Raw genomic sequence first — 20,393 nt, 5'->3', positions numbered from 1 at the left:
AATCTACTATGAGTTACTGTGAGTGAGTAGCTATATCTTTTATGAACTCATGACTTTAAATTGCAGAACTGTGTCATGGTATCACCAGCTTTCAGCTCCTCATACAGAGTGTAAAATGCTCCGTGTAGGAGTCGAGTACTGTTCAAGGGATGGATACAGAATTTTCAATGTTTCTTTTTTCCATGACCTTGTTCATTAAATAAACACACACAGCTCTCTTCCTCACGTCCTCCATCATGAAGAGACACTAGTAGACCTACTCGCAGTGGCTAAAACCACCCGTATGAAGGGCTGACCAAAGTCGCACATCCAAGCGAGCAGGTAATACTGCCGCGGCAGAAACCGTTCGTGTGAAAACAGCCTAAGTCCTTGGTAGTAGTGCAGTGTTTCGGTGCGTGCGTTTTGAGTATCGGGTGCACCAGAACCGAAGCTTACCATTTCAGTTTAGGATAACCATATAAACGTTTTAGTTCATAACGTGGTAAAAACAAGAACGGACGATGAGAAAAAAGGTATAGTATGAATGATGACAATTTTCCTGTCATGACTGGAGATGCAGTTACGACCGATGTATAGTCGTGATGTCTGTACGAATTTCAAACCTTCGAATGCCAACCTTTTACACCAATAGGAGTCGACACATTACAAGAAAACATCAAGGCAGGTTCATACAGGCTCAGTCTGTTCGTTGGGTATGTCGACTGTATTGAACAGAGTTAGCTAATTATGGAAATAAGTATTTTTCGTATCAAAAGCATTTTTAATGCAACCTCCCATGATTATGTTGGTTAATCGTCATGTGAAGTGTAAGCTTAATAATAAACTAGCATACATTAAGTCTGTATCCTCGATGTCACCTTTATTTTTTTTTTTTTTTTAATCAATAAAACACATTCCCTAAAAGCACGGTATGATGATTTTTTTTTTTTTTTTTTTTACTTTTCCGAATGAATTCACTGGTATATGAACACAAAATCCTACACGTCATCAATTGTCATTTCATATTCTAATTCTAGGAATGTATGTGGCATGTTGCCTTGGTTGTTGCAAACTGCAAACTCTTCATTTACTCAAATACTGCAGGTACATAGGATGGAGAGATTCACCTTCCAAGACCTGGCTAATCTGCATCTGTCGTTTGGTGCCGCACGTGGTAATGGTCGTGAAGAACAGGGAGAGTATGCAGCACGTTTTCCTAAGTGAATTCATCCACATCGCACAACTTTTCCTGCCACTGATGGGTTGCTCGGTAGTTTAGTGGTAGGGTGTCGGGCTCGTAATCGTGAGGTTGCGAGTTTGCACCCCGCTCGGTGGCTGCTGTGCTGGGAGGGGTACAGCTCTCCTGTGACCCTAGCAGGGCTAGATGATCTGATGAGGTCTAGCTCGAGGATTAATCCTGCCATTGACAGAGGGGTCAAAAGAGACCATGGCTTACTCATACACTACAGAAAGAGAAGTAGATGTTTTAGAGGCTGCTGGAGCTTATCATATAACTAGTGCTCCTGTAGCTGCAAATGAATCAGGGCTTAGTCGCTCGCCAGTCTGGAGGGTATAACAAGAAAAGTCACTCTATCAGTATCATTTTTTAAGGGTATAGAGTTTTCAGCAGTTACTTCAACAAACAAGGGACGAGGCTATGGTACACCTAATGTCTGACTTGGCTCATATCTCTGACTGGGGTAAAAGTAATCTTGTCGTTTTTAACCCTTCAACCGCGGGGTCGTTTTGGCGGTCCTTGCGTGTCCCGCAAGAATATTTGCGCTCCAACAGACTTTGTAAAAATATTTCCCAAAAATCAGTTATTAGTCCTAGAATATTATAATTATATATGCTCATAGCACATACCTTCTGCTTTCTCCTGGGATATTTGTTGAGCCTTCGTCGAATACCGTAGGACTTGTGGAGATTTCTGAAGTTGGGTAATGAAGTCTCCACTTCACCCTTCCCAACACCCCATAATATGATTACCACAGCCTGATATTATCATTAGAAACACTATTCTATGATTTTCAAATAGTTTGGAATCCATACTCCAAAAAAAATACTGTGAAAGCAATGAAAATTACGAGCGTATACGAGCTTCCCACTTGCGCTCGTTCCCCGCTGGTATTCTGTCATTTATTATTCATAAAAACACTCACACTTTATATTCCTATTACTATATAACACTCACATATATCTGCAGTCTTTATCCATAAGTTTCCTTCAGTAATAGTAATTTATTGTCAATTTCTCTTTCAGTAAAATACGTAGCATTCACTTTCTCGTCCTGTATACTAGCGTGGAGAACGAATCTGTCACTTTCACTTTCATAATTCCCAGTATTTATACATGCTAGAGTGAAACTTTCATATTCATTACTCCTAGTATATAAACTGATATTCTAATATTACTACTTATTAATATTTCTATTTACATTCTCTATTTCATTTACATTATTTACATTTTTATTTTATTTACACTATGTTATGGACTGTCACAGTAACTTATACAACTATTTTCCACTGTTCAGTTATATTTACATTCATTGCTTTCACTTGCTGTTTACACATTATTTACATATTATTTACATTTCCACTTGCACTGTTTTAGAGTCACCAGAAGGATCATAGTCACTGTCCATCATTATCATTGATAAATTAGGCAGTTCACGTTCCACAACAGTCACTTAGCCCTTTACCCCTTTCCACACGAGGTTTAGTATGAGTAGAGGTCACAGGGCCCTTTGCATGGGACTAAAAAGTGGCAGAATTGGACATTGAAAGACGACAGTAAACTGAATGCTGTGGCCTAGGGGCAGTGAAGAGCTGCCAATGTAAACGTGGTGACATCTGCTAATATATATGTTATGAATTGATTGCCAGGAAATCTAGGCAATACATAATACATTAGCTGGTTCCAGGTGAATGTAAATATCACTTAGGCTTCTCCCTTCCTTTCTTATATATAATTTTTTTATGAGAACAGGTCATACGGCATATTTCAAGGGGAAATAAACAGGGAAAATTAGCAAATGAGTGCACGTGAGGTGTTGCCAGGTGATAATTATCCCATTCCAGATGTATGGCAGTATCAATTACCTTTTCTCTTTCTTTTATATATTATTTTATATAAGAATAGGGCAAAGGGCACATTTCAATGGATAAAATGAGTGGAAAAATCCGTCCAGCATTTGTATAGTGCAGCACAGCTGGTCAGGTGAGAAGAGAGGGTAATGGAGGGGAGGTAAGGAGGGGGGGAGTCAAGGACAGGAGAAAAATGGCTAAATTGTCAACAGTGGATGGGAGTACAGGTGACATTAGCAGAACTGAGTATAGCTGGACACTGGTAGTACTGATAGATGATACAAGCCACCACTTGAAAGTCTGGGCGAATTTAAAATAACACAGAATCACAAAAGTGACGCCCCGCAGTATGATCCCTTGCTCCCGGGCGTCACGAAAGTGATGCCCTGTGGTTAAGGGGTTAATGCGTTAAAAACTCAGTTTTAATATATATCAAACCCTCAGAATGTTCCACAGGAGAACCCACGAATATTAATAATATCCATCTCAATCCTCCAGCATCTTTAAACATACTTTGGGTTTTGTTCTCTTGGGATTTATCTTGAAAAGATCATATTACATCTCTTGTAAAATCTGCTTTCAGTAGATTAGGTGTATTAAGCCGTCTCCGTACCTTCTTTACCCCTACACAGTTGTTGACTTTATATACGGATTTTATTCGCCCCTGTTTAAAGTACAACTCTCATGTGTGAGGAGGGTCCTCACATACAACTTTTCTCAACAAGGTGGAATCAAAGGATTTTAGTCTCATTAACTGTCCTCCTCGTACTAACTCTCTTGAACGTCTGTCTCTTCGACACACTGTTGCATTATTATCTCTTTTCTATCGCTACTCCAATGGTCACTGCTCCTCTGAACTATCTGCTTGCACCCCTCCACCATTAAGACGAGTGAGTAGCACCTGTCTAGCATCAAACTCTAATCCCTTATCTGTCTAATTTTCTAATGCAAGAGTTAACCGTTATTCCCAGTCCTTCATTTATGCAACAGGTCAATTCTGGAACTGTCTCCCTCTGGATGTATTTCGTACTTCCTATGATCTCCAGTCTTCCAAATGCAGTGTGTGTCCAGACATCTTGAAATGAACAGATATTGAATTTGGTTCTCTGTTGTAATGATTTTGTGTTTTTCTTGCAGGGAACAGTTTGCGGGCTACATGCCTTTGGTTCCTTTATCCTTACATAAAAAAAAGCCTGTTGATCATCAAAGACGTCTAATATTCTATCAGCTGTTCATAAGTCGGGTATCTCACAATGGTGATGTTCCTAGTACTGTAAAGTAAAATCCACTTTTTTACAAAAGCATTTGTAACACTACGAGTTCACGTGAAACGTTCTGATGCCACACACGATGGCTATTCTAAGAACACAGATTCATCTATTTCATGTAAATAAGCTTGGTTTCATAAGGATTCCATTTATATCGCCTGCTTGACACATACCACTTAGTACTGTTATCATTAGTACAGTCAGATGATAACAGATTAATTACCTTAGAATGTCACGAGCAGTACGAGTATTAATCATTTAGGATTTCATAGCACCCTCCCTGCGCAATACCCTTTTTTGGACTGTATAATGTTGAATCCACTTTCAGCACAACAGGCAGCCTTAACTCGCTTAATAAGCTTTTCTGGGACGAGGAAAACCCGCATGTGCCGAGGTGTACAGGATATCAACTTAGAACTGCTAGCATTGTGTGGGATAATAAATGGGATAATGGATTATTGGTAGGTTCTCGTGTACTCCATGGCTCTCCTTTAAGAGAACGGTATTTAATTTCTTTAGCAGTTTGCCAGATATACAAAATGTACCTCTAGCTACACGCAGAAGAATGTGGCCAATGCACGAAAGAGTATCTTCCCATAATAGTGCAATTGTACGGTGCAGATGTATTTAGATGTTAAATAACGTGAACAGTGTATTGAGCGCGTGACTCCCATTCTATATCCAGCACCATCTCTGGATCTGAATCTAGTTGACTTCTTCATATGGGGTCACTTGAAAACCTGTGTGTCTGAGGATCCAGTTGAGAGGAAGCATTTACTTGCACAGATTCAGGAGGTCTATGACTGAATTAGCAATATACTTGAGGTATTCAAACGTGTTAGTCATTTCATTACACGTCGATATAATGTATGTGTGAAGGTAAAGGCCAGGCACATGGAACATCCTATGTAGGCTGTGTGTTACTATAATACTTCGTCATTGCTCTTTGGACTTCACTAGTATAATAGTGTGAGTAATAATGTTCTGTACAGAGATTCTTTACTTTTAGTTTTGTAATTCGACACTGTATTTCCCTACAACTTATTTATCCAGTTACCCCTAGCTTTTTAAGGCACATAAGCTTTGCATTACTGCCCTGCTCGACATAGCACCAGTCGAGCAGGGCAGTACTCTCAAGGTGGATGGAAAGCTGATGACAGGGAGAGCTGGAGCTCCCGTTTCATCAGCCCTCGGGACTATTTCCCGACCATCCCTCTTTGCTGAACTTTTTCAGTGTCTCAGTAACACATAGAGTAGGCCAGCATGCTCACCAACACAAATTTCTCTTTCAACACCAAACTACATGCACAGTACACACTACACTTCCTTTTCCAAAATTCAAAAATCATGGCGTCACAACACAGCCCTGGAGTCCCCGGGAGGGGGGGACCATAAATGCCCCCACCTTCTGCCCCTCTCCCGGTGACGATCCACTTCTTCATTTCTGCAACATTTGTGGCCTTTCCTCCAACTTTTGCTCTGTTGAGCACCACCTCTCCTCCTCTAAACCTCACCTTCTTTTCCTAACTGAGACTCAGCGTCTGAGGCAACTGACAGCAAACCCTTTTCTGTATCCTCCTACTTTTTCTATACTCATTTCAAAGCCAAAGGTGGCTCTTGTGTATATACAGTATACGCAACGACATATCTTGCTCTGGTGTTCTTGAGATCGATTCTTCTGAATACTCTACACTCGGGCTTCAGCTTTCCTGTCACTCTCTGACTAAATATATCTACGTTGTTTACTTATCCCCTAATTCTACTGACTATCAAAAATTCTTCAACTATCTTACTTCTACGATGGAACACATTCTATCCATTTCTCCTTTCTCTGAAATCTCAATTCTAGGAGATTTCAATGTTCACCACCACCTATGGCTCTCCTCTCCTTTCACTAATCCACCTGGTGAACAAGCCTACACCTTTTCTATCCTTAATGACCTAGAGCAGCTTGTACAGCACCCTACTCGTATCCCTGACTGCCTTGGAGAGAGCTGCAACATACTTGACTCCGGCCATGCTCGTCAGCGGAGAAATGAAAATGCCGCCTTATTCATCACCAACATCCTTGGGCTTAGTACCAACTTAAATTCAGTCCATTTTTTCCTTCAGTCCATATCCCCTCATACCCTATTCCTCACAGAACCGCAAATCTCACTGACTACTGATATATCCCCATATTGTTTTCCCGGTTACCATCTCCTGACAAACTACCATAACAAGGGTGGCACGTGTTGTTATATCAAATCCCACTATGAGTTGACACCATTTTATACTTCATTTCACACAGTTTTGATTACTCATAGTATAAACTAAACTGTCAAAATATTACCAAATATATCTGTGTGGGGGAGGCGTGGCTGAATCGGTAGAGAGGCGGCCTGCAGTCCTGATGGACCCAGGTTCGAATCCCGGCTGGGGCAGGGAACAGTTTATGGATTTGAATTTCATAAAAGGCAGACTTTCCTGATCTACCAGATGACCCGCCGACATGTCGTAAAAATATCCCCGCTAATACCAATACACCAGTCCTGTATGAGACAGCCCTGGCATGTATTCAGCATGGACGGTGGGTGTTAGCGCCGAAGTGGTGACATGTGGAGGTGGAGGTGTAGGAGGACTACTGGGCCTTGGGATAGGCTACTACCCCTGAGATATAGGCCCTGAAGCCTTTGCCCAGAGTCGGACACATAAAAAAAAAAAAAAAAAAAGTATACCGCTCCCCCAGTGCTTACTTCTGAACCCAGTGTATTTGATTCCATTTCCACACAGTTGAGTAACCTTAATCTTGCCCTTAGCACCGAAATTACCATTTTGGGTGATTTTAATACATTATGTTGAATGATTATTGCATTCTGCCAGGACTGACAATGCTGGTTTAGAGTGCAAGCTGTTTGCAGAATCGTTTAATCTCACGGAACTGGTAAAGCAACAAACAAAAATACCAGATAATCCTGACAATAATGCCCGTCTTTTGGATCTATTCCTGACAAATAATCCAGATCAGTACAGGATAGAGGTATTGTCTCCACTTGGATCCTCTGACCAAAATCTCATCAAAGCCTCATTAGTTAGCCCCCCCTGTCAGGGTGACCCGATGGCACTTTGATAGGGCAAACTGGGATGAATTTAGAAATTATCTTGTTGACATTCAGTGGCAGTCTTTCTTCTCTAATTATGTCAATTCTACCCAGTTCCACATTTGTGACTTAATACTAGCTGGTATGGATTTATTCATACCAAGTCAACAATTCACTAAAAGATCGAACTCTCCAAAATGGTTTGATAGCAACTGTGCCAAAGCAATAGCCCGAAAGTCATCAGCATATAACTATTACTTAAAATAAAAAACATCTGAATCACTCTCTCAATTTAAAATTGCTAGAACCCATGCAAAAGCTGTAATAAATCTTGCTAAATCAAACTTTCTTCAAAACCAAGCATCAAAACTATTTAACAACCCTAATGACAATAGAATATTCTGGTCAACTCTTAATTCTTTCAATAATAACTTTAACAAGTCATCATCCATTCCCCCACTAAAATATCCAGATGGTAACATTACAAATGACCCGCGTGGGAAAGCAGATATCTTTGCCAGTACATTTCCCAGAAATTCTACCTTAGAGGAAGCCAGCCAGAACGTCCCAGCATTAGAACTTAACTCTCCCGAAATTGTTCCACTTAAAATACAGACAAGGTACGTGAAATCCATCCTAGACAATTTACCTATCAACAAAGCTCCAGGCCCAGATGGAATTCCGCGAATTGTTTTGAAAAAGTATTCCCCAGAACTTGCCTCTGTTCTTGCTAAATTATGCAGACTATGCATACGTACTTCTTCATTCCCTAATTCATGGAGAGAAGCCAATATCCATCCAATTCCAAAGAAAGGAAATTCCTCTGACCCTTCTGATTACAGACCAAGAGCTGTCCCATCTTCTCTTGGTAAGGTTTTTGAAACTGTAATTAATAAGCACATAGTTAAACATCTTGAATCCAACAACTTAATTATTGGTAGACGATATGGTTTTCGCCAAGAAAGATCCACCATAGACATACTCAATCTCCTGACTAATATCATCCATCAATCAGTTGATGTACATGGAGAAACTCACGCAGTAGCCCTGGATATTTCTAAAGCTTTTGACAGAGTGTGGCACCGTTCCCTGTTGTCCAAACTCCCTTGCTATGGACTAAACTTTTTTGTTTCTTTGATTTCCTCATACCTCAGCAACAGAAAAATAACAGTAATAGTAAACGATGTATATTCCATTTCCACTCAGTTAACGCCGACGTGCTGCAGAGATCAGTTCTGGCACCAACCCTGTTCCTGGTTCATATTAATGATCTCTTATCTGTCACCCACAATCCCATCCATTCATATGCAGATGACTCAACACTTCATAGTTCATTCACACTCAGACATCCATTTACAAAGTCTGATATCTTTAACTCTCAACTCAGTACGGCCATCTCTTTAAATCGACACTTATCCACGATCAGTGAATGGAGACAAAATAACCTTAATGCTAGTAAACCTAAATATATTCAGTTTACTAATAGACAGGTATTGCCAGAATCGTAGATTACCTTCAGTGCTACAAATATTCCCATTTCCCAAAGTATTGACATTCTCGGCGTCTCGCTTAACAATGCCCTTAGCTGGACCTCTCATGTCAGATCACTTGCTAAAATCGCCTCAAAGAAACTTGGATTATTATATAGAGTCCGTAACTTCTTCACTGACGAGCAGTTAGCTATAATTTATAAGGGTCATGTGCGCTCTCAGCTTGAATACTGCTCACCCTTGTGGAATGGATGAGGAGAGGTTGCATTAAAACAACTAGACAAAATTCAGAACAAAGCTGTTAGAATTATTAATAACCCTGCTATTACTAACAAACTACCTCCCCTACAAGTAAGAAGGAATGTTGCCTCCCTTGTGTTATTTTACAGATATTTTTGTAGCCAATGCTCAGACGAACTTGCATCCATCGTGCCACCTGTTCATGCCTTCACTCGTGCTACACGGGCATCTGGCAGAACTCATGACTGGAATGTCAGTCAGCCATACTGCAGAACTTCTGCCTATCAGAATTCTTTCATTCCCCGAACTGCATCTCTCTGGAACTCACTTCCTCAGAGTTGTTTCCCTCGAAACTGCAACCTACAGCTGTTCAAGTCCAACTGTGACAGATATTTTATGAACAGAGGACACCAGTAATCTGGTACATGGATTTGTTTTTTTTTGGTTCATTGATTTCTCTTTCCTTTGTTCTGTTATTAAAAAAAAAAATAATAATAATCCTTCTGCTTACACTATTAATCTTATCTCTCCGTTGGGCTCCTTCGATCACAACCTATCACCTTAACCTGTCCTATCGCTCTGGTACGGCCTGTGGACCCTCCAAAGAAACGTCGTCTGTGGTACTTTGGAGCTGCTGACTGGGAGGACCTCAGGCAGTACTTCTTTGATTTTTCCATGGAATGATTATTGCTTCCATGGCCGGGAGCCATCTGGGTGTGCCTTGTGCATTACATTTGTTATTCTCTCGGGCATGGAAGCATACATTCCTTTCTCATATCCTTTGACTAATGCAAGAAAGCCTTGGTTTAATCACACTTGTTCTAATGCTGTCCGAAATAAGGAGAGGGCCTATAAAAGGTACGGGAGCCAACCCACCCCTGAATCACGTCTTTTATGCGTTTCTGCCCGGAATCATGCTAAGTCTGTTCTCCGTTGTACTAAAAATAATTTCATCCATACTAAATGCTCTCAACTGTCTAACTCAAGTTCTTCTTGCTCCTTCTGGCACCTTGCCAAAAACCTTTCTAACAACTTTACCTCATCATCCTTCCCTCCCCTTTTCTACTCTGATGGCTCTGTAGCTCTTTCTTCTACTGATAAAGCAGATCTCTTCACTCAGACTTTCTCCTCCAATTCCACCTTAGACGATTCCAGCACTGTTCCTCCATCACTTCCCCCCTCTGACTTCCTCATGGCTGACATTAAAATTTCTTCAGCTGATGTATTTTCTGCCATCACAGGCCTCAATACTAACATGGCATATGGGCCTGATGGAGTCCCTCCTGTTGTTCTCAAGAACTGTGCTTCTGTGCTTACACCCTGCCTAGGCAAACTCTTTCGCCTTTGTCTGTCAACTTCTACCTTTCCTTCTTGCTGGAAGATTGCTCTCATTCAGCCAGTCCCAAAGAAGAGTGACCATTCTCAACCCTCTAACTATCATCCAATTGCTTTAACATCCTGTATCTCAAAAGTTTTCAAATCAATTCTTAATAGAAAAATTTTAAAGTCTCTTTCCTCTCACAACTTTCATTCTAATTGTCAGTATGGGTTCCGTTAGGGAGGCTCCACAGGCGATCTTCTCACCTACCTTTCAGGCTCCTGGTCATCCTTCTTTCGGGATTTGGCGAAAGCTTTGTCGTTGCACTTGACATCTCAAAGCCTTTCGATTGAGTCTGGCACAAATCTTTAATTTCCAAACTGCCCTCCTACGGTTTCTATCTTTCTATTTGTGCCTTCATCTCTAACTCCCTTTCTGGTCGTTCTATAGCTGCTGTTGTAGACGTCCATCGTTTTCCTAGATGTATCAACAGTGGTGTTCCTCAGAGCTGTGTCCTATCACCAAGTCTCTTCCTTTTATTCATCAGTGACTTTCTAAGCTCTACATCTAACCCTATCCACTCATAAGCTGATGACTCCACTGTTCACCTTTCCATTTGGTTCCCACAACGTCCATCTCAGCAGTTACTTCAACAAACAAGGGATGAGGCTATGGCACACATAATGTCTGACTTGGCTCGTATCTCTGACTAGGGTAAAAATAATCTTGCTGTTTTTAATGCATCAATGACTCAGGTTCTTACACCTATCAACCCGGCAAAATCTTCCACAGGTGTACCCACTAATGTTTAATAATATTCAACTTAATCCTGCATCATCCTTGAACATGCTTGGGGTTTCATTTACTTAGGACTTGTCTTGGAAAGATCATATTACATCTCTTGTAAAATCTGCTTCTAAGAGATTAGGTGTGCTAAGCCGACTCCATTCCTTCTTTACCCCTGCACAATTGTTGACTCTATGCACAGGTTTTATCTGCCCCTGTGTGGAGTACAACTCTCATGTGTGGGGAGGTTCCCCACATACAGCCCTTCTCAATAGGGTGGAGTCAAAGGCTTCTCGTCTCATTAACTCTCTTCCTCTTACTGACTTCCTTCAACCTCTGTCTCTTCACCGCAGTGTTGCATCTTTATCTCTTTTCTATCGCTGTTTCAATGGTCACTGCTCCTGTGAACTGTCTGTATGTATTCCTCTACCTGTACGACAGGTGCGTAGCACTGGTCTAGCAGCAAACTCTCATCCCTTTTCTGTCCAACTCTCTAATGCAAGAGTTAACCGTTACTCCCAGTCCTTCATTTGTGCAACAGGTCAACTCTAGAACTGTCTCTCTCTGTCTATATTTCCTGCTTCCTATGATCTCCAGTCTTTCAAACGCAGTGTGTCCAGACATCTCAAAATGATCGGATCTTGAGTTTGGCTCTCTCTTGTATTTTGTTTTTCTCTTGGAGGCAACGCTTATCGTGGGCTCGTGGCCTTTGGTTCCTTCTTCCTAACATAAAAAAAGAAAAATCAGAATCATGCATTCATTTCCAAGAGTCTAAACAGTGCAAAAACTTCTTACAATTCTGACACCTCGGTAACCCACATACGATAATTAAGGGGAGTGAGAAGGGAGGAGAAAGTGTGCGAATGATTGGACAGATAATTTTGTCCAAACTGAATCTCCATGTTATGTATATTAGTTAAATAACCTGATCTAATTAATGATATACTTCCAAATTACGATGCTTGTACCCTGAACATTTGTCCTTACAATTCTGAACCATAATATAGATAGATAGATAGATAGACAGATAGACAGATAGGTAGATAGATATCAGGAAGTTTGGACCGTGACATTTAGGGAACCTTCTTGGAGGAGGACGCGAATACAGTTGAAGATGTTGGTGTCTTGTCTGTCTGTAAGGTGGGTGTGTGGGGGAAGGCAGGAGGGCAGGACCATCATGACAGTGATCACAGCCAGCAGTGCCGTCCCCACAGCCACCCACACTAATGGTGACAGAGGCAGCAGGAAGCCCCACGGGTCCACCTCGGGGCGTCCACGGGTACCCAGAATTTTATACTGCGCCATAAAGATGGTAGGACTGCAGTACAAATCCTTAATTTTGTAGGATGAGATGGGATGTGGCCCACAGCTGAGATCAGCCTCCTGAAATTTAGTGAATTAATATAAAAAAAGCGTACGCAGCTAAAATCAATCAGATATGAAGGTGGTTTAGTAAAATGGCCTGTTGTGAAAAAAACATAACAATAAAAAAGTTACAATTAGTTGGTACACTTTAAATCAAGAGTTTAGGTCAAGACTTAAAAGTAGTGCTGTATTGTTCATACTGAGCTGTATAAGGCTTGCCAACATTTTATATCTGTTGATATGGAAGTCATATTAGCCTAATTCGACAAGATTTGACAAATTATTTAAACAAGACAGAGGTAGTTATCTTCACTGAGAACTAAGTGATTGAGAAAATAAAACAAATGTAACTGAGTCATGGACACTGTTGATTTTTTTTTCCACAGCATATCCACTAAATGAGCATCTTGTGCTTGGATTTTGATTCAAGAGGTAATTTTATAATGCGTATCGCTTTTGTCTATCTATCTACCTCCGTATATGACTATGTACAGTCGTGGTCATAAATAATCACCTATCCTCCAGTACCCCGTGCCTCAGGCTGCCTCCTTTATGCGCGGCAAGTCACAGAGGGGAAGGAGGGGCTGAGAGGGAGGGGCCAGAGAGAGAAGGGAAGGTGGGGGGGGGACGAGCGATGGTGCGGGGGTGAACTGAGGGAAGGGAGGGTGGGTAGGTAGGGGAGGGAGAATGAATGCGGAATGGTGGTCATATATATATATTTTTTTTTTCATTCAGGGCGCGATATAAATAAGTTAATATTCGGTAGATAAGGATGCTTTAAACCTTATTACCGGCGTCAGATAACAAATTTTAGACAGGTGGTGATATCAACGGCTGGCTCGTAAGAGAAATATACTAACTTGACAGATCAAATACTAGTGCGGAGCCAGATATTTCTCTTTTATCAGTATCTTTTTGACTTCGGACGCAGAATGGAGTCTGGATGGCTTTGACTTCCGTAATGTTTAAGAAACGTCCTTTACCCTTACATGTAATTAATTTTGAAACTATATATCATATGCAACCTGTGACATGGCTGTGTCCACAGTAAATGTGATCATCCTCTCGATATACATTCCCTCTATACAGGCATATCATGTCAACTATTTTATGGCATCTCTGTATGAAAAGGCTGTTTAAACTAAGTGTGCATAAAAGGTAAATATTTGATGTCTGTGCACATGAGTGGATATAATAACGATATCTCTCATAAAATGTTAGAAGGAAAATGAAACAAAATCCTACCCAAACTCCCAAAATATATTATCTATGTCAATGTTTACCGACATTGGTAAAGCCATGTGGAGAGGATGGAGGGTGAAAGACTGACGAAGAGAGTGTATGTGAGTGAGGTGGAGGGGGGAAGAGGGAGGGGGAGGCCGAGGATGAGATGGAGGGATGGGGTGGAGAGGTATATGAGAGAGGGGGGTGTGAGTTGGGAGCAGGGCAGTGAAATGGCGGGGGACAGGGCGACTTGGAGGCGATTTGTTTGTAGCCACCCCAAACGGGATTGAGGCGTCTGGCAATAGATAGATAGATAGATAGGTAAAGCCAAAGCAACCAGGAAGGGAAGGTGGGTGGGGGGAGGAGTGATTGTGAAAGGGTGGAGTGAGGGAGGGGAGGTAGGGTACGTAGGAGAGGGAGAATGAAATGCGAAGTGGTGGTCACATTATTTGTCTGTTTTCTTTCATTCATGGCATGATATACAGGAGTTCATATTCGGTAGATAATGCTGCATTACATCTTGTATAGAAGCGTACGATAATAATCTTTAGACAGGTGGTGATATCAATGGCTGGCTTGTGAGAGAAATATACTGACGTGACAGATCAAAAATCATTGTAGAGCCATCGAGACTGTGTGGGCCCAGATTGTCAACGCGTGGGTGCCAGAGAACGAGATGACACAGGCCCGCCTCCCCCAGCACACCAAGGACGAGTGGGAGCTGTTCAGACGAAACCAGCAAACCATCGACAACATTGTTTCCTCGGTGCCGTGAAGATAGCAAGAGGTTATTGAGGCAGCAGGCCACTGGATTACTTACTAAGGCTTTCCTGGTTGCTTTGGCTTTACCAATGTCGGTAAACATTGAAGTAGATATATTTTGGGAGTTTGGGTAGGATTTTGTTTCAGTTTCCTTCTAATATGTTATGAGAGATATCGTTATTATATCCACTCATGTGCACAGACATCAAATATTTACCTTTTATGCACACTTAGTTTAAACAGCCTTTTCATACAGAGATGCCATATTTTTTTTTTTTTTTTTTTTTTTTTTTTAATTTTTTCCGGCCTATCAACCATCGGGGCCGAAGCCCCTGGTTATTAAGGCCATGGGTATATATATATGTATATACATTTAAATATATATACATATATATACAAACATATATATATACATACACACACACACACACACACACTTCCATGCATACATACAGACACATTTTCATGCAAACGTACATATATATATAATATTTTTAATCTTATTTATTTTTTTGTATTTTTATTTTTTTAATTTTTTCTTGGTTTTATATGTTTTATACCTTATAATATAAAGACAAACTAATCTAAAGACCCTAAAACTAATTACCTAACAGACAAATCGCTAATCTATACTAAATCCTACAGAGACAAATAGCTAGACCTACACTAATGGTAAAAATACCTCGACTAACAGAAAGATGCCATAAAATAGTTGACATGATATGCCTGTATAGAGGGAATGTATATCGAGAGGATGATCACATTTACTGTGGACACAGCCATGTCACAGGTTGCATATGATATATAGTTTCAAAATTAATTACATGTAAGGGTAAAGGACGTTTCTTAAACATTACGGAAGTCAAAGCCATCCAGACTCCATTCTGCGTCCGAAGTCAAAAAGATACTGATAAAAGAGAAATATCTGGCTCCGCACTAGTATTTGATCTGTCAAGTTAGTATATTTCTCTTACGAGCCAGCCGTTGATATCACCACCTGTCTAAAATTTGTTATCTGACGCCGGTAATAAAGTTTAAAGCATCCTTATCTACCGAATATTAACTTATTTATATCGCGCCCTGAATGAAAAAAAAAAAAAAAGAATATGACCACCACTCCGCATTCATTCTCCCTCCCCTACCTACCCACCCTCCCTTCCCTCAGTTCACCCCCGCACCATCGCTCGTCCCCCCCCCCACCTTCCCTTCTCTCTCTGGCCCCTCCCTCTCAGCCCCTCCTTCCCCTCTGTGACTTGCCGCGCATAAAGGAGGCAGTCTGAGGCACGAGGTACTGGAAGATAGGTGATTATTTATGACCACGACTGTACATGTATCTATTTAGGATGTATATGTATTTATATGTCTCCCTGTCTATGTATATATGAATGTCATATATATATGTGCATGTAGCATATGTATATGTATGCACGCCTGTACACATACCCATATCTTTATACATGCGTACGTAACCTGTACATACAGGTGCTTGAATATATACATATATGCATAGATATATACATAAATGTATGTGTGCATATGTGACTCTCTTTGCATACATGTGCACATACGTGTGTATCTATGTACCATTTTGCACATCTCAAAACTTGTAATGATAATTACTGCAACAACTTTTGGCCATGTATGTGTCATTGCATGTCTTTGTTCATTATTGTGCTTGTAATGATAATTACTTGTATACCTTCCATGCCCTAAGGTATAAGTGTATTTTTTTCTTCTCATGCACCTTTCTCTGCATGGCCTTGAAGGACAGTGTTCCCCAGAGTGTTGGGGCTTGTACTGAATGGTAAGTAAAGAACCTAAAAAGGAAACCAAAAAAAATTGCTGAAAGAGTCACTTGGACCTTCTCAAAACAATAACCACCTTTGAGCCAGTTGGCAGACATAAGTTGGGAAATTTGCAGTGGGAGAGTGTGAACATGTAGCATTTAGGTCTTTCTACGACCGAAATGTGCCTAGGATATCGATATTTGGTTTTCACCACCAATTGCTTGTTCATCTACTTCACATTCCCAGCAGTAAAATTGGCCTAACTCTCTTATAAGCCATAAAACAATATACGTCTGCTGCTCGCTATGGTGCGGGCAACGAAAAGTCGCAAGATTTACGGCATGGCTGACGAATGTAGGGGAAATTCTTGTATTAGCCTTTCTCCATTTCCTTTAATAAAGTCTACGTAGATAAAATGACCAAAACAAGAGAATTTGTGGGTGAGTAATTTTATTCCAATATTATACTACATGTGCCGACACTCCTAGCCCTGTCTTGGTGGCATGCAGACGTGTGCACCCCCTGCCCCAGGCATTTGTGTGGCATTCTGGGCTATCATTCCTACTCGTTGTGCAGTGTTAATAACATTAGTACCCGGCAAGGTCAGTGTTATGGGTAAGGGGAAGCGCAAACCCAAATCAAAACGGGGTGCCAGACCTCCCAATAGTACAGCACAAACTGCTACTACACCCAGTGCTGCCCCAACTGACTGCTGTACGCCGTCACACACACTCTCTGCCAGACACTGACGACCCCCACACTTCAGCCTCTGCTGTTGGTGATCCTGCTGCGTCCAACGAACCTACTACTGGAACAATTAAATGCATCAGGCTTGATAGTGCTAGTGGTGAAGATGATGATGCTAGTGCCTCACGCTTCCCAACAAGGGAGAGTGCTGAAATGGCGGTCACTGACCCCAACATCCAAGCGCCAAGTGCCAACCACCCAGAACACCCTCTGCCATAAATTCACACCCCTCCAGCCCTGATGAATCTGCCTCTGCCCTTACCACCAGCATCCCTCCTGTGGATCCACACACCCCTACCAAGCCCCGGCTCCCTCCTGTCATACCACGAGACCAATATGTGCGCCTGGCATTCCCCTCCACATGCACACCTGCTGTCGGCGGTGTCTTGTGCATCCACTTACTCCCTCATCACTCAACCCCCCGGAGCTGTTCGTCTTATGTCTCCTGCACCTCCTAACATCTATGTCCACAGGAATTATCCCGATCTCAACCAGACCCTAACAACTGAGGGGCTTTTGGGTGTCAAATTTGTATTCCATGATGCCCTAATTAGAAGGAAGAAATTGCTGGAATACCTAATGGAACGCCTGGCAACTGACTATTCTGTTACAGTCCTACACAACATACTTGGTGTCAAGCGAGCACGTCGCCTGAACAACTCTTTGTGTGAACCCATCAACTGTGCCATTGTTGTATGGGAGGGAGATGGCTCCCCCCCTCCAGGATACTGCTATGAGCTACTCCTTCCCCCCTGTACCTTTGGAGAGGCCACGCCATCACAGCCCTTGTGTTATCGCTGTTATGAGTCCAGCCACATCTCACGCTACTGCCGGTCTGCAGAATGGTGTGGTCTGTGCAGTGGCCTTCATTCAACCACAACCTGCCCCGTCAGGCACTCTGCCACCGTTCACTCTTCCAGTCCCCATGCACTTGACCCCCACTCATCTGAGTTCCCGGAACTGTCCCTACCACCCACGCCACCAGCCCTCACTGACCCCGTGGCTGCCCACACTCGTCTCCTACATTCACTGCAGTTCCAGTGCCCCCGGTGTGTGGGTGTGGGTGTCACTGCTTGGCACCTGGATTGCTGAAGTCACCACTCAGCCTGCCCTGCCCCTGCTCCTGCCCTCACTGCCACCCCTGCTCCTGATCATCAGCTGATACACCCTCCCGCTGTCAGTTCTACATCATGCCTCCCCTCCCCCTCACCCCCTGCCCCACCCATCAGACCAACAACTTCAACTACTGCAACAACATTACAAGGAACTAAGCAGTATCCTTTTGTATGTACTCTCTCACCTTAATATTTTTCTCTGCCTACCTCCTAGCTCCCACAAACCAACTCCCATGTAACTACCACCCCTGCTGTTATCCCTGTTCTCTCCCTCCCTCCCGTCTCACCACCACCAAGCCTTGTCCCTCCACCTGTGTCCCAGCCCCACCCTCTCACACAGGCCACGGCCACATATTGAGTTGTCATTTGTGGTAATGACACTAAACACCACGTTACACTGGCACGGAATAAATCATGCATCAGTTATCCCTGAATCATTAAGGAGTTTGACAGGGGTAAAATCCTAGCGCATATAACTGTCCTCCCACCTCCCCAACCCCTAAAAAAGGCCTGCTCTGACTGGCAATCCATAGCTGTTCCTTAGTACCAGTATGTCCTTAGTGTAGTCCCCATGTCCTTTTGCTAATCATCAGTGCTGCTACTTTAATCTCCACTAATTCTACCTTACAAGTGATCGATGTTGTTGGTTTACAAAGAAAGTTGACGTGCCTAAGTATAAATCAATGACTACACGTACTATGTACGTAAAAAAAAAAAAAAAAAAAAAACTGGGATATGACAGATTAGTGAGATACATGTAAAGCTTGTCAAATTCTGTAGGGATTGTGCTATGGTCTCTATAAAACATGTCAGACAGTGTTGGCTACATAAGGGATTTATCAGTGGAACAGGAAATAATGCGGTGTCCTTAAGTTGATATAAAAATGCTAGAAAAAATAAAGCGTGGACAGAGAATCGTGGAGCAAATATCGTGACTTGTGAGTAACGTATTGGAAACAATGACTACAAAGGTGAGTCACCAGAATAACTACTAAATAATGAACGGAGTGTTATGATGACCATTAGGTATGTATGACATGTGATGACCTGGAAAAATCACATAACAAGGTGTTCATATAGTAATTACCTAATGCTTTACTAACCTAATGTGTGGAAGAAAAACACCAAAATCTGTGGAGTTCTGTGATGGTTGTGGAGGTCTATTACCTAGAGTGGAATAGTAAAAATCACTCCAATATTTCACACACCCTAGGAGCTGGAGGGGCAGGGTATTTATGCAGTAATTACATAACGCTTTGCCTATTCAGTGTGCGGAAGAAAAAAAAAATAATGTGGAGTAATGTGATGGTTGTGGAGGTCTGTATCTGGTGTGGAACAGCAACAGATACCGCAATATTTCACACAACTGGGAAGATAGAGTTGTCTACGGCTAGGCAACCACAGATAAGAACAGTTACGTATGGGTGATCGACCTACATCCCTGTTGGCATTACTCATACAGCGCCCTATCCCTTGAGGATTTTATCTAATGCACAAAACTAATTATTTTCCATTCCTGCACGCGTTGTAGACCACAGGATCATCAGTTATTCTTTATATATATATATATATATATATATATATATATATATATATATATATATATATATATATATAATGGTGGATAACTCTGTTTCTAAACCCTTACCTCCCTGAATACTTGGCCAGCCATACCAGACCATGAGCCATCCTTCTGCTTGGTGCCAAACTCATTGTCATCTGGTCTCACATACCAGTACCTGAAATTATTTTGTTGTTAATGCCTCATGGTCCATTGTTAATACACCAGGTAAAAAAAGGTCATGTTTAGCTTCTTTGAAAGGAGTTTCCTATGTGTGGTTTGGAAAGAAAATTACTTAATTTTGTACAAATATTCAAAGCAGCAAATCCTGTTTAAGAGTACATGCAGGTGGGGGAGTGACTGGTTTAGTATCAGAATTGGTGAGACAAGGGCGTACGATATCGCCAAGGTTGTTCAATATATGATTGTGGAATATTTCATCTTAAGAAAGTCCTGTCTCCAAGGTGACAAAAATATTCAGGTACCAAACAAAGACTTTGGTGAGACCTATATGGTTTTGTATTACAAAGAGATCAGTGGACCACCAATTCGCCCATCCCCATGCAGAAGAAAATATAAGGAAGG

General features: G+C 41.7%; 1 protein-coding gene across 1 annotated transcript in view; it reads right to left on the bottom strand.

The window, feature by feature from the left end:
- Positions 1-20,393, bottom strand: part of LOC145398696 (uncharacterized) — a 50,346-nt gene that overhangs the window by 22,560 nt on the left and 7,393 nt on the right. Inside the window, exons 5-6 of the mRNA XM_080271497.1 lie at positions 19,896-19,986; positions 12,330-12,630 (exon numbers count right to left, since the gene is read on the bottom strand). Of these exons, the coding sequence (XP_080127623.1) occupies positions 12,330-12,630; positions 19,896-19,986 (392 nt within the window). The remainder of the gene's footprint in view (positions 1-12,329; positions 12,631-19,895; positions 19,987-20,393) is intronic.

This window comes from Coenobita brevimanus, chromosome 46 (genome assembly GCF_032717465.1).
Source record: "Coenobita brevimanus isolate Jiangsu-jjx chromosome 46, ASM3271746v2, whole genome shotgun sequence".
Classification (NCBI taxonomy): Eukaryota; Metazoa; Arthropoda; class Malacostraca; order Decapoda; family Coenobitidae; genus Coenobita; species Coenobita brevimanus.
The sequence above is the reverse complement of the archived record's forward strand: the minus strand, read 5'-3'. Positions and strand labels throughout refer to the sequence as shown.